The following is a 15944-nucleotide window of genomic DNA, read 5'->3' as shown; positions in this document are numbered from 1 at the left end:
GGAAATCTGCAGATGCTGGGTCTCTAGGAAGAGGTACAGTCGATGTTTCAGGCCAAGACCCTTCCTGAAACATCGACTGTACCTCTTCCTAGAGATGCTGCCTGGGCTGCTGCGTTCACCAGCATCTTTTATGTGTCTATATAGTATACAATGTGAAAATCTTACTCTCCACAAAACAAGAAACCACAAAGAATGAATATAGAAACATCAAAACCTTCACCCCTCCCATACACAAGCAGCTGCAGAAGTATCGACCCTCTCCTTCCCCTCACTTGCCCCAGCAGAAGCCCCAACCTTCCAACATGCAAGCAATAGCAAAAGCCCCCAAAGAGATCTTGATCTGGAGCCCATCGGAACTATAGTCCATGACACAGCACTTCGGCTAATACTGAAGATAGTGGTGTATGAAAATTCTGTGTGTATACCAATTTCTTGAATAGATGATAATTTCAAAAGTAGGAAACTGTTAAGCAGCTTGCAAAGTGTCTCCTGTTCACCTAAGGCTTCTTATCTGATACACGCAGGTGCAAAATCCTTCAATATGATGTCCCCAAATGGAGATAACGCTGAGTTACTGGCTGAAATCAAGGCTGGGAGAAATCTGAAGCCAACTGCCCAGAGCAAGGGGACTACTGTGGTCTTTTCAAGCTCTGGCAATAAGGTGAGTATACCACAGACATAAAATGGCCAGTGTTGATCAGAAATCCAGCGAAAGCTCGATGCCTCATTGCAGCTTTACCCTGTTCCGTTTCTTGCACTTCAGCCCGAAAACACAAACGTGAAGCATAAGGGAGGTAGTCCGACAGAGACGTGTGTAAATGGGGTTGCTTCGGCTGTGGCTGATGCCGAGTCAATTGTACCGACTCACGACGAGCTGGGAGTTCCAATACCTGAGTGGAAGAGGCAGGTGATGGTGCGGAAGCTGCAGGTTAAGATCCAGGAGGAGGAAGAACAGAAACGAAAAGTGAGTTTTCAGAAGTAACATTGCCTTTACTGTATTTCTATCTTTAAATGCCCCCTCCACTGTGGTTTTGATCAACTTCAAAAATTTAAGGAACCTAAGCTTCATTCAATTGCTGGCACCCGAATCTGTTTGAAGTTGGAGACTACAGAATGCTTAGTGAAGGGGGCAAACCTGTCTGAAGTGGTTTTGTCATGGTTATGCCAAGTAAACGCATATACAGTAAATATCAATCTTTTGATACATAAATAGTCACCTTTTGAATTTGCAGAATTGTATTCTAATACCTTTACACATAAGAAAGCCACTGGGCCTGTTTAGTCCATGCCAACTTTTAGAGCAAGCCCATTAATTCGAATTGCATCTGAAGGTTATACGTTAAGATGAAAAGTTCTATATATTGTTTAAGTTCTATTATAAATTAATACATAGGATAGAATACATTCTATAATAATTGGAACAAGATTGTTTACCACTTCTGTTTGTATCATCTTTTCCCATTCGCAGTAGTTCTTAAGACTTTTATCTACCTTGTTCCTTTTTTCCCATCCAACAAATAAGGAATATTGACTCTGCTCAGGATTGAACCACTAACCCTGCAGTAAAGACCATAAGACATAGGAGCAGAGTTTAGCCATTCAGCTTGAGTCTGCCCCACCATTCCACCATAGCTGATTATTACCCCTCCCATTCTCCTGCCTTCTTCCCATAACCTTTGACATCCTTACTAATCAAGAACTTGTCAACCTCCACTTTAAATATACCCAACAACTTGGCCTCCACAGCCATCTGTCACATAGAATTCCACAGATACACCACCCTCCAGCTAACGAAATTTGCCGTCTTCTCTATTCTAAAGGAACATCCTTCAATTCTGAAGTACGAGGCTCTCACGCTATTGGAAAACATCCTATCCATGTCAATTCTATAAACTTTCAGTAAACTTGGCAACCTTGCAAGTCTTAGTATGGGAAGAAGAATCACTTAACTTTGACACCCACTAAAGGTGGGGAAGCAGATTCAAAGGTGACTCATAGAAAAAAAATGAATAGATAAAAAAATTGCAGGGCTATCAAGCAAGAGCAAGCAACTATTTGGATAAGCTCTTCCACAGGACCAATACTTCAGTGATAGACCAAATGGGTATCTTCTGTGCTGACTGCCTGTTTGGCATTTAGCAAAGAGTGACCATGGGCAAACATATCTCCATGGAGTAGTGGGGTCACCATTGTACTTTCTGCTTGTGATGCAACTCCACAACAGAGTGAAAAGGCACAAGGGGCTGAATGGCCTCCTCCTATCCTTGAGCTTTTATGTTACCGTTCTTGCTTAGATTCTGTTGTTCATGCCAGTGGTGGTTCTATGTTCCTACAACTTGTGAGCTTCCCTGTGATTTACCAGTGGCAGTGAAGTTAATAGGGTTTGCTGTCCTAAACCAGTTTAAAATCTCAGGAGAACAGTACAGTACCAGATTCTCTAGACTTTGATGAGAATTTTATGCAGTTAAGGACAAAAATCAAACCAAGCAAAAATGAACGCCAACCTAAAGACACCCAGGGAGATCACTAACAGCGATTTGAACGTAAAGCTAATACAAGCCAGTTGTACAAAGTTTTCTCTTTACTCTCTAACTGTACCAGAGCTTTGCAGGATATTTTGGACTATGATCTATCATGAAAAGGCACAAGGGGCTGAATGGCCTCCTCCTGTCCTTGAGCTTTTAAGTTACAGTTCCTGCTTTTATTCTGTTGTTCATGCCATCAGTGGTTCTATGTTCCTACAGCTTGTGAGCTTCCCTGTGATTTACCAGTGGCAGTGAAGTTAATAGGATTTGCAGTCTCAAACCAGGTTCAAATCTTGGGAGAGCATTACAGACCTACAGATTTATTTACATAACGTCTCTTTTATAAAATTATAACATTCCTCAGTTTTTTTAATTGACCTGTGCCAAAATGATCTGTGCAATTGCCACAAACTTCCAAAAATTCATTTTTGCTTCCCAGTTAAAGCAATGAATAACAACTTCAGATTATTTGTAAATCATGATCATTTCACACTATGGACGATAAGGTTTTCAATGGAGAATTGATTTGTTAGTGTTTGCTTGGCATAGCTGTTTGTGAGTCCAAATTGGATTGCTGTGCAGTATGTAATATTTCAATAGTGAGATATCTGAAATATTAAACTTTGTATAAGAATGTAAGAACAGATGTAGTTCTATGCCCATCAGTTCTTTAAGCATGCTGTGCCATTCAGTATGGTAATAGCTGATTTAATCTTGATCTCAATGATACTTCCTTGTTCTCTCCCCAAACCTGGTAGCTTAAGTATCTGTCAATCTCTGTTTGAATATATCCATTGACTCCACCTTCATTGTTCTCCAGAGAAGTTCAAGGACTCATGACTCTCAGGAAAAAGGAATTCCTCATTTATCATAAAGGAGCAACTTCTTATTTTGAACCCATACCCCTAATACCAGATTTCCCCATGAGGAGAAGCTTCTTCTTTGCAACCAACTTGTCAATGCCCCTCAGAATATTGTACAATTAATTCTTTTAAACTCCAGTGAGCATATGCCCAACCTGTTCTCTTTATTACTTCATGCCACGAACCAACTTGCACGTTTACAATGCAAATATTTTCTTCTTTGAAATATGGAGACCAAAACCGTTTGCAATATTCATGATGTGGTCTCACCACCACTCTATACATATGCATCAAAATTTCACTGCTTTTATACTGTCCACCACTTGCAATGAAGTCCAACATTCTGTTACCCTTCCTTATTACATGCTGTGCCTACATGCCAATTCTTTGTGTTAAATGAACTATGACCCTGTTGTATTACAATACTTTGTAGTCTTCCCCATTTAAGCAGTAATTTCCATTCTCATTCTACCCTCCAAAGTGGGCAACTTTATTATACTCCATCTTGGAACCTCTTGCCCACTTACATAATTTACCAATATCCCTCTGCATCCGCCTCATAAGTCCCAAACCAACCTGTCTTTGTACCTTCAGATAATTTGGCTCTTAGTTTGATTAGAGTGCAAAATTATTTTTCCTCATAGTTTAACTTTTACTATGCTTACTCATATTTTTATATCAATACCAAAAGAATCGTGCAAGAGTAGGCACATGTAAAAAAATTCTGTTAAGCAAAGATGCTTTCAAAAATAATGAAATGGAAAGTTTTTAAATATCAAACATTTACTATAAACAGTCAATAGTAAAAAAAATCTATCATATCAAAAGCAACACACACAAAATGCTGAAGGAACTCAGCAGGTCAGGTAGCAACTATGGAAATAAGCGGTCGACATTTCGGGTTGAGACCCTTCATCAGGACTGAACAGGAAAGGGGAAGATGCCAGAGTAAAAGGAGAGAGGGGAAGGAGACTAGCTAGAAGGTGATGGGTGAATCCAGGTGGATGGGAAAGATAAAGGGTTTCAGAAGAAGGAATCTGATAGGAGAGGAGAGTGGACCACAGGTAAAAGGGAAGAAGGAGGGGACCCAGGGGGAAGTAATAGGCAGGTGAAAAGAGGTAAAAGGCCAGAGTGGGGAAGAGAAGAAGAGGGGAGGAGGAGGGAAAAAAATTACCGGAAAGAGAATTTGATATTCATGCCTCACACACAAAATGCTGGAGGAATTCAGCAGAGCAGGCAGAATCTGTGGAAAAGAGTACAATTGATGTTTTGGGCTGAAACCCTTCAGAACATCAACTGTACTCTTTTCCATAGATACTGCCTGTCCTGCTGAGTTCCTCCAGCATTTTGTGTGTGTTGCTTGGATTTCCAGCATCTGCAGATTTCCTCATGTTTGATATTCATGCCATCCATTTGGATGCTACCTAGATGGAATATAATGTGTTGCTCCTCCACCCTGAGGGTGGCCTCTTCTTTGCACAAGAGGAGGCCGTCAAGTGACATGTTGGATGGTGCCTTTAAAACTGCATCAATTCTCTTAGGTACAATGTCATGCAGTTTAAAAAGAAAATCGGCTGGTAAGTTGTTCCAAGCACCTTGGAGAACTTGCCATAGTACTTCTGCAGACTTTGGCTGTCTCGATTGCTTCTGTCTGTCCAGGTAATCCCAGAAAGCTTCAATCATGCTGAGATCAGGGCTCTGCGGAGGCCATACCACCTGAAACCATTTAAAAAATCTAGAGTGCCTAAGACTTTTGCATAGTACTATATATACGTGTAATTGCTCAGTGAAATTTCTTCTAATTGTAGTATAGCTGATTCTGTATTTTTCTAGAAGCTTCTTAGTTTTTCTGCAGCAGATGTCAAGCCACTTGAATCTGGCTCTTTCTTAGGTTGTTTGTTTATTTATTGAGATATAGCACGGAATAGACATCCAGCCCTTTGATCCATGCCACCCAGCATTTCCCTGATTTAATCTGAGCCTAATCGTTGGAAAATTTGCAATGAGTACTTAACCCACCAACCGGTACATCTTTGGATTGTGGGAGGAAACCACAGCACCTGGAGGAAACCCACACAGTCACAGGGAGAAGGTACAAACTCCTTACAGACAGCTGTGGGAATTGAACCCGTGCTCTTTTCAGACGACCACAACTTCTTTCTTCTTCATCTTCGCTTTGTTCTTCGTCCTTAATAAATGGCCATAAGTACCAAGTTTTATTCTTGACTTCTAAAGAACCTCTGGACCTCAAAATCACTAGATCCAGCATCATTTATGCAGATCTTAAGTAATTGAGGGTATCCCACTGGTTACTGATTACCAAGCGAAAAAGAAAAGTCCTGACGAAGAGTCTCGGCCTGAAACGTCGACTGTACCTCTTCCTAGAGATGATGCTCGGCCTGCTGTGTTCACCAGCAACTTTGATATGTGTTGCCAAAAAGAAAATGATCATTTTTCCCCAACCGTTAATTAGCCACTTTCCTACCCGTGTCAATATTTACTCCCACAACCCTATGCACTGTTGTATTGTGCTGTCACTTTTTATGTAGCCCCTTATCAAATTGTTCCTGGAAATCTAAATCAACAAGCTCTCATAAATTAATCCTGTGTGTTTCATTGTCGGGAAATTTGAACAAATCCGCCAAATCTTTTCTGTTGACTCTGCTTGATTATCCAACACTTTTCTAAATGTCCTACCTAATAATCAAATTCAGCATATTCCCAAAGACAGAATTTAGAGCTGATACTTTATAATTTCCTACTTCCTGTCTCCTTTTCTTGAATAATGGCATTGAATAAGCATTTTCTCAATCCTTCGGAAGCTCTCGAAATTTAGTAGGTTCAAACCAATGTGCTCACTATGTCAGTAACCACATGTTAAAGCACTAGAACAGTGGCCATCAGAAAAGATTGAAGTGATAAAGATTAGCTTTGTTTGTCACATGTACATTAAAAAACATGCATTGAAATATATCATTTGTGTCAAATCAAATTAACGAGGATTGTGCTGAGTCACCAGGCTTTCCAGTGGCACCATGGTCTGCCCACAACTGAATAAACCTACCCATACATCTTTGGAATGTGGAAGGAAACCAGAGCACTTGGAGAAAACTCACACAGTCATGAGAGGATGTACAAACTCCTTAGAGACAGTGGCAGAACTGAATCCAGTCGTTGGCACTGTAATAGTAGCATGCTAACCACTATGCTACTGTGCAAGGCTAAGGTGAATTATCGGACTTTCATTTGGCTGGCACTTTATTTCGAAGGTGGAGATTATTTTAAATTCCTCCCTTTGATTCTCTAAAATATTAAGGATTTTTTTCCCATTCTTCTACTTAAAGACTGATGCAAGGTAATTATTTATATAACACTATTTGTCATTATTACTTTCCTGGTCTCATCTTCTGAAGCACCTATGCTTTCTTTGCCTTTTCTCTTTCTTTTTATTTATCCGTGGGATCAATTACTGTCTGTTCTTATATTCTCTGCAAGTAAATTCCCCTTTTATAGTAACACACAAAGCACTGGAGGAACTCAGCAGGTCAGTCAGCATTTACGGAGAGGACTAAAGAGTCAATGTTTTGGGCCAAGACCCTTTGACTGTTTATTCCTCTCCATAGATGCTGCCTGACCTGCTGAGTTCCTCCAGCATTTTGTATGTGTTACTCTGGATTTCAAATTTCAACCATCAGGCTTTTGAACAAAAGGGGGTAACTATTCTCATCTATTGAGAAGTTCCTAAAACCAATGATCTCACTTTAAGGACTCTATCTTGTTATTTCAGGCTCTTGGTATTTATTGCTATTTATTTATATTTGCATTTGCACAGTTTGTTGTTTTCTATGTTTTACTTGATCTTTCATCGATCTTGTTATAGTTATTGTTCTGTAGGTTTTCTCAGTATGCCCGCAGGAAGAAAAATCTCAGGGTTGAATGTGGTGACATATATGCACTCTGATAATAAAATTTACTTTGAATTTTGAACTTTGAACTTTGAATTTCCAGCATCTTGAAAATCTCTTGTGTTCTCCTTTATAATTTCTTCTAGTCAAACTGCAGTTCATGGTTTCTATGGTTTCTATGAATCGCCTGACTCTCTGACATCCCACTAACCTTCACAACATTGCATGCCCGTCCTTTCCATTTTATGCCTTTTTCTAAATGAACCTTCAAAATATAACTTGTATTGTCTTCCATTTGTAAATTACTGACACTCAATCCTCTCAGGATTATACATTGCATCAGCTATAACTCTGTACATTGCAACTTTGTAAAAGGATTTCTTAGGAAACTAACCTAAAACACAATGTTTAAAAACTATTCAGAAAATAGAAATTCCTCAGCATCTGATAGAGTTATTGTTTATCAAAATGTATGATGGTTGAGCATTAGAAGTGAAAGAAAATACTTAGATAATTATATTGTATTGCAAGGATATATGTAAGTTCCTGCTTGCTTTCATATGAACAATTATGGAATAAGTTTTCATAGTACAGTACTTCTTGTGATATATTAAAAAGTTTTATAATCCACGTTATCTAGGCACAGCTCAGGAATTATCACAGTAGTGTGTTTACCCAACAAATGAGCTGATTAAACACTATTAATGAGTTGGTCTAAAGAAGTGATTTGTTTAATCTAAAGAAATGTGAGGCAATGTGTATTGGAACAGGAGCAGCAAACACACCTGTGATTAAACAGCATCAAACTACAAGGGAAATAGAACTATGTGTATTTGTTGGTTGTGACTCCTTGCTGCTAAACAGTTGATATAATGTAGGCTACACATTGCAGTGATTGGCATATAAATGCTGGATGAGCTAAAAAAAAATCAAAAATGCGAAAGGACTCAGCAGGTCAAGCATTATCTCTTGAGAGAGACATTAATATTTCAGGTCCAAGACCCTTCATTCCTCAAACCTGAAACATCAACTCTATGTTTTCCCTGCCAATACTGCCTGACCTGTGAGTGTTTCAGTATTTTCTGTTTTTTTTAAATTTTGGATTTATAGCATCCGCAGATTTTTGATCTTTGACAGATGAGTTTACCCTTGGCTGGTATACATCTGTGCTGATGTCAATTTGAAGCTGTGTGGAGGCTGGAATGCAACACACAAACGCTATTTGTAGGAGATAAATATTGTGGTGGTTTGCTTGAATAGCATTGAATTTTCATGCAGAAATTTCCATTAAGAACATAAAATATAGAACATTACAGCACAGTTCAGGCCCTTTGGCCCACAATGTGCCAACCTTTTAATTTACTCTTAGATCAATCTAACCTTCCCTCCCACACCGCCCTCCATTTTCCTATCATTCATGTGCCCAAGAGTCTCTTGAATGTCCCTAATGTATCTGCCTCTACCATCAACCCTGACAGCATGTTCTACATACCCAGCACTCCCTGTGTAAAAAAAAAACTACCTCTGACATCCCCCCCACTATACTTTCCTCCAGCCACCTCAAAATTATACCCTCTGATGTGAGCTATTTCCACCCTGGCTGTCCGCTCGATCTCATCATCTTGTACACAGACTGAATGTGCAGTGTCTTGAAGTAGTTTTGTGTAGCTGCATGCATTAGTAAGTAAATGGATAGAACTGTTGACAGAACATCCTTTGTTGAAGGCAATGACTCTCAACTAAGCAGAGGTGCCTGGTACAACAATGTATCAAGTGATTCCACATTCTGCACTGAATTCTTATGTTAAATTATATAATATTCTTTATAATATATTATAATATAAGTTTATACTATATCTTATATTATAAGCTTAAATAATATACTCTAAAACACACTCGGGATCCTACATATAATATAATGTCCTTGTAATATAAGGACTGGAGATGAGTGGAAGTATCTTTAGAGTTGTAGATAGTTGTATGTGGCTGGCAGGCTGGAGATACAGTACATAAATATATCTAGGGTGCCTAAGACTTTTGCACAGTACTGTAGTAATTTTATGTATTGCACTGTACTGTTGCCCCCAAAAAAAACAAATTTCATGACATACGTGAGGGATGATGAACCTGATTCTGATATGGGTCTCTATCGTGGACTGGGAGTGCGAAGTGGGCAGGGAGAGAGGAATCATGGTTGGGAAAAGGGGAAGGGAGAGGGGAGAGGAGTGGGAAGCACCAGGGAGACATTCTGTAATGATCAATAAACCAATTGTTTGAAATCGAATGACCTTGCCTGGTGTCTCAGGGCTGGGTGTGTCTGCACCCACACCACTCCACTGCTCCATCTCTTGTGTTTGTGATAAGTAGCTGTGGCTTTTGCTTGGAAACTGCTTCTAGCATTCTGTGGAATTCGTCAATATTTCCCAGCCATTCCAGTGAAAGTGTCGCATTTTCAGGGGAACTCAGGGATAGTATTAATGTTACACGCACAGCACGCTGGAGGAACTCAGCAGGTCGGGCAGCATCCATGGAAATGAACAATCAACATTTCAGGCCAAGACTGTTCGTTTCCATGGATGCTGCCCGACCTGCTGAGTTCCTCCAGCGTGTTGTGCGTGTTGCTTTGACCCCAGCATCTGCAGTGTATTTCGTATTTAGAGTATTAACGTTTGTAGGGGTTCTCAGGAAGAGTGTTAACATTTGCTGAGTGATCTCAGGAAACATGTTACATTTGCCAGAGATTACTGGGACTTTTACATTGTCCTGGGAATGCCTTAGGATTCACAGTGCTACCATTAGATAGATAAATAGGTGCAAAGGAAATTATAGTGTCACAGTAGCATTACACGTGCACAGATATAAATACCAGAAGAAAAGTAGAAAAAATTAAAAATAAATTACCTCAAACAGTCTAACAGGAGGGGTCATCGCTTCCCTGGCTATAGGTTGACTCATTATAGAGCCTAATGGCCGAGGGTAAGAATGACCTCATATAGCGCCCTTTGGAGCAGCACAGTTGTCTTAGTCTATTACTGAAAGTGCTCATCTGTTCAGCCAAGGTGGCATGCAGAGGGTGAGAAACATTGTCCAGAATTGCCAGGATTTTCTGTAGGGTCCTTTGTTCTACCACAGCCTCCAGTGTGTCCAGTCTGACTCCTCTAACAGAGCCAGATTGTCTAATCAGTTCATTGAGCCTGTTGGCATCACCCGTGTTGATGCCATTGCCCCAGCACACCACCGCATAGAAGATTGTACTGGCGAGAGCAGACTGGTACAACAGGCGAATGAGAGGCCTGCATACTCCAAAGGGCATCAGTCTCCTCAGGAAGTAGAGGCGATTCTGGCCCTTCTTGTACACAGCCTCTGTGTTGGCGCTCCACTCAAATCTGTCATCCAGTTGCACCCCCAGGTACTTGTAGTTCCACAGTACATCCACATCCTCACCGTCAATAGTACCAGGGAGCAGTGCAGGCTTAGTCTTCCTAAAGTCCATCACCATCTCCTTGGTCGTATTGATGTTGAGCTGCAGATGATTCAGCTTGCATGATTTGACAAAGTCCTCCACCAGGGGCCCTGTATTCATCCTCCTGTCCTCCCTTTATACACCCAACTATTGCTGAGCCATCAGAGAATTTCTGCAGATGACATGACTCAGTGTTGTATCTACGGTCCAAGTTATACAGGGTAAACTGGAAGGGAGCCAATACGGTCCCTGTGGGTCCCCAGTGCTCCTCAAAGCCATGTCTGACACACAGCTTGGAAGTTCTGCATTATAAAGGGTGTATGGAGCACGACCTGGTATCAGATTGATACCAAAGCAAAGCACACAAAATGCTGGAGGAACTCAGCAGGTTAGGCAGCATCAACAGAAAAGAGTAAACAGTCAACATTTCAGGCCAAGACCCTTCTTCAGGACTGGAAAGAAAGGGGAGAAGTCATTCCTCCTTCCTTTCTCGTCCTGAAGAAGGGTTTCGTTCTGAAACATCGACTGTTTACTCTTTTCCATAGATGGTCAATAAACTGGTGTAAATGAGAACAGATTGATCCATGTTCTAAACAACAACTTTGAGATCCATTTTGTTAGCTGCCAGAGGCAGGAAAACACCAATGCCAGTTTGGTCATTGGCACTAGTCCAAATGTTTTTGCTTAGCTTAATTAATAGTAACACCTGAGGTATGTTTTTGTGGAAAAATCTGCTGGCATCAAAATTAAAAACAGTGCACTCAAGTACAATAACACTTGCATTTGTATGGCAGCTTTAGTGCAATGGAATGCCCTGAGGTGATCAGTACCCCCTTGTCGCAGGGCAGTGTTAAAAATCACAGTCGGGTGTTACTGCTGGCTGGCGTGGGCTACTGCTGAGATACTATTGGCAGATACAATACTGTGCTATGTCTCAGGCATATGAGAGGTGATTGATAAGTTCATGGCCTACGGTAGAAGGAGATGAGTTATACAGCTCTCATTACATGCACATGCAGTTCAACGCTTTGAGTGATTATGCAGAAAGTTTGAAGTTAATAACTCATCGGGGTGATTGATAAGTTCGTGGCCTAAGGTAGAAAGAGATGAAAAAACTTTCTGCATAATCACTCAAAGAGTTGACCTGCATGTGCATGTAACGCGAGCTGTATAACTCATCTCCTTCTACCTTAGGCCGTAAACTTATCATCTGTGGACACTTTCTGGAGGTCCAAGATCCATATGCTCCATGACTGCTGGACTAAGCATGTAAATGTAGGAGGGGACTATGTTGAAAAATAAATGTGCTAGGTTTTCTAAAATTGACTCCTTCTACCTTAGGCCATGAACTTATCAATCACCCCGTGTGTGTTTGTGTGTGTGTGTGTGTGTGTGTGTGTGTATGTATACACACACACACGGTAGGCTTATTCAGCAAGTCAGAAGGCATGGGATCCAGGGAAGTTCGGCCAGGTGGATTCAGAATTGGCTTGCCTGCAGAAAGCAGAGGGTCGTGGTGGAGGGAATACATTCAGATTGGCGGGTTGTGACTAGTGGTGTCCCACAAGGATCTGTTCTGGGATCTCTACTTTTGGTGATTTTTATTAACGACCTGGATGTGGGGGTAGAAGGGTGGGTTGGCAAGTTTGCAGACGACACAAGGGTTGGTGGTGTTGCATATAGTGTAGAGGATCGTCGAAGATTGCAGAGAGACATTGATAGGATGCAGAAGTGGGCTGAGAAGTGGCAGATGGAGTTCAACCTGGAGAAGTGTGAGGTGGTACACTTTGAAAGGACAAACTCCAAGGCAGAGTACAAAGTGAATGGCAGGATACCTGGTAGTGTGGAGGAGCAGAGGGATCTGGGGGTACATGTCCACAGATCCCTGAAAGTTGCCTCTAGTTAAGAAAGCTTATGGAGTGTTAGCTTTCATAAGTTGAGGGATAGAGTTTAAGAGTCGCAATGTAATGATGCAGCTCCATAAAACTCTGGTTAGGCCACACTTGGAGTACTGTGTCCAGTTCTGGTCGCCTCACTATAGGAAGGATGTGGAAGCATTGGAAAGGGTACAGAGGAGATTTACCAGGATGCTGCCTGGTTTAGAGACTATGCATTATGATCAGCGATTAAGGGAGCTGGGGCTTTACTCTTTGGAGAGAAGGAGGATGAGAGGATACATGATAGAGGTGTACAAGATATTAAGAGGAATAGATAGAGTGGATAGCCAGCGCCTCTTCCCCAGGGCGCCACTGCTCAATACAAGAAGACTTGGCTTTAAGGTAAGGGGTGGGAATTTCAAGGGGGATATTAGAGGAAGGTTTTTCACTCAGAGAGTGGTTGGTGCGTGGAATGCACTGCCTGAGTCAGTGGTGGAGGCAGATACACTAGTGAAATTTAACAGACTACTAGACAGGTATATGGAGGAATTTAAGGTGGGGGGTTATATGGGAGGCAGGGTTTGAGGGTCAGCACAATATTGTGGGCTGAAGGGCCTGTAATATGCTGTACTATTCTATGTTCTATGTTCTATATATATATAGGTTGCCTAAAGACCTTTGCACAGTAGTGCAGTGATTTTACGTATTGCACTGTACTGCTGCCATAAAAAAAACAAATTTCATGCCACATGTGAGTGATGATAAACCTGATTCTGATATGGGTCTCTATTGTGGACTGAAAGTGGGAAGAGGGAAGGGAGAGAGGAATCATGGTTGGGAAAAGGGGAAGAGGGAAGGGAGTGGGAAGCACCCGAAAGACATTCTGTAATGATCAATAAACCAATTGTTTGGAATCAAATTATGACCACCCCTGGCACTCCTTCTCTGCCACCTGTCCCACACCCCTCCTGCGGCACTCAACCCTCACTATTCCCAACATGCTTTGCTCCCACCAGATTTACGAACTTGCTCCCCGCTCCACATTGACGTACGCTGTACTTTGCAAAAGTCGCAGGCACCCTAGCTATATATGTATGCCTAAGAGTTTTGCACAGCACTGTACAGTTCTAAGTGAACTGAAATGATAAGAGTTGTTGAAGTCAAACCAGTGCACATGCAGGCAACATACAAACTCCTCAGAGACAGCGACGGGAATCGAACCCCAATATATAGATGGTGCTGTAAAGCATTATGCTAAGCGCAATGCTACTGCACTGTCTGCTATACCTTTGGGATGTGGGAAGAATTTAGGGCAGCACAGTAGCCCAACGCTTCACAGTACCAGCGACCCAGGTTCAATTCCTGCTGCTGCCTGCAAGGAGTTTGTACATTCTCCCCATGACTGCATGGGTTTCCCCAGGTGCTCCAGTTTCCTCCCACAGTCCAAAGACGTGCCAATTGGTAGTTAATTGGTCTTTGTGAATTGTCCTGTGATTAGGCTGGGATTAAATTGGGGGATTGCTGGGTGGCGCAGCTCGAAGTGTGAGAAGGGCCTATTCCACACAGTATCTCAATAAATAAATAAATAGAAATAGAAAAATAAAATCCACACTGCTTCTGGTAGAACAAGCAAACTCCACACAGACAGCACCGGAGGTGGGGATCGAACTCAATTTTAAGGAGTTGTGAGCTGGAAGCTCTACCACTCTGAAACTTATTATGTAGCTGATTAGGCTTCTAAACATCAGGAATTTAGTAAACAGATAAAATATTATATAGCTATGTTCTTCATTAATGGTCTTTTAAATAAGCAAGATTACTAGGCTTTTATAATTTAGAGTCATTAAATCAGAAAATATTCTTTAGATTTTCATGAGTGGTGATTGTAGTTCTCCATAGCAGGAGTTGCATAATTGGTGCTTTAATGCAACTCTTAATGATCTAAGTTGTTAGAATCAGGTTTATTGTCACTGACATACACTCATTGGTCACTTTATTAGATACACCTGCTTGCTAATGCAAATATCTAATGAGCCAATCATTTGGCAGCAACTCAATGCATAAAAGCATGCAGACCTTGTCAAGAGGTTCAGTTATTCAGACCAAACATCAGAATAGAGAACAAATGTGATCCGTGTGACTTTGATGGTAGAATCATTGTTGGTGTCACATGGGGTGGTTTGAGTATCTCAGAAACTGCTAATCTCCCGGGATTCTCAGAGACTGGTGCAAAAAAACAGAAAGCATCCATTGAGCGGCAGTTGTGTGGGCAAAAAATGCCTTGTTAATGAGAGAGGTCAGAGGACAATGGCCAGACTGGTTCAAGCTGACAGGTGTGCAGAAGAGCATCTCTGAATCCACAACACATCAAACCTTAAAGTGGATGGGCTACAGGAGTGGAAGAACACACTCCTGCACCTAATAAAGTGGCCACTGAGTGCATATCACGAAATTAGTTTTATTGTTGTACTCTTCAATAATGGGCCACTGTTATCACAAGGGATTACGTTGCTGAAGCAACATACATTGTTTCACAACCTAGCTGTTCTTAGGCGTATGAGATCCCTAGCACCCTTCCAGCAGGCAAATCCTTCCTTGAGAATCGTACTCCTTTATTTGAATTTTTATTGACACTCAATGAAAGCAGCAAGATTTTGTATTTAATTTCTCCAGATATAGTGTGGGTAGGATTAAGAGAGGGATGAGAACATGCGATTCATGGAGGTGAGAGTGTCAATTGCAACAATAAGAGGATTTGTTCAACAGATTATCACCCGACTTCTTTGATATTTTAGTACCAACCAAAACAATAAATTGCAAAGAAAATGGGAGAAGATTTTTCTCACAGATAAATCTTCAATTCTTGGAGTCTCTGGGTCAATCCTAGCAATTCTAAAGGCAGGGCTGCTGTCAGCATGGATTTAGAAATGTCAGACGAGAGCCTTGGAAAGGGCAGATCGAGTTACATTCCTTTGTTGTCCATTGTCTACTTCACACATTCTCTTTCCAGGTGCAAGGAGCATAATACTCAAGCATTTCTTTTATTACACTTTTTTTCAAAATGCATTGTATGTGTGTGTGTGTGTGTGTGTGTGTTTGTGTGAGTATGTGTTTGCATTGCATGAGTTTGGTGGTTTGGTGCTGTTTGGAGTGTTGATGAATTAAAGCTGCGGTATCTATTTTATATCAAGTTCAAGTTTATTGTCATTAACTGTAAACACGTATACCACCAAGCAAACCAACGGTGCGCCAGAATAAGGCGCACAACACAGTACATATAACCCTTAAAAAGCACATTAAATAATATTACC

General features: G+C 41.2%; 1 protein-coding gene across 1 annotated transcript in view; it reads left to right on the top strand.

Moving 5' to 3' along the window:
• Positions 1–15944, top strand: part of espn (espin) — a 190944-nt gene that overhangs the window by 149083 nt on the left and 25917 nt on the right. Inside the window, exons 10-11 of the mRNA XM_072244761.1 lie at positions 525–661; positions 764–964. Coding sequence (XP_072100862.1) covers positions 525–661; positions 764–964 — 338 coding nt within the window. The remainder of the gene's footprint in view (positions 1–524; positions 662–763; positions 965–15944) is intronic.

This window comes from Mobula birostris, chromosome 27 (assembly GCF_030028105.1).
Source record: "Mobula birostris isolate sMobBir1 chromosome 27, sMobBir1.hap1, whole genome shotgun sequence".
Taxonomy (NCBI): Eukaryota; Metazoa; Chordata; class Chondrichthyes; order Myliobatiformes; family Myliobatidae; genus Mobula; species Mobula birostris.
Note: the sequence above shows the minus strand (reverse complement) of the source record. Positions and strands in the feature narration are given on the sequence as shown.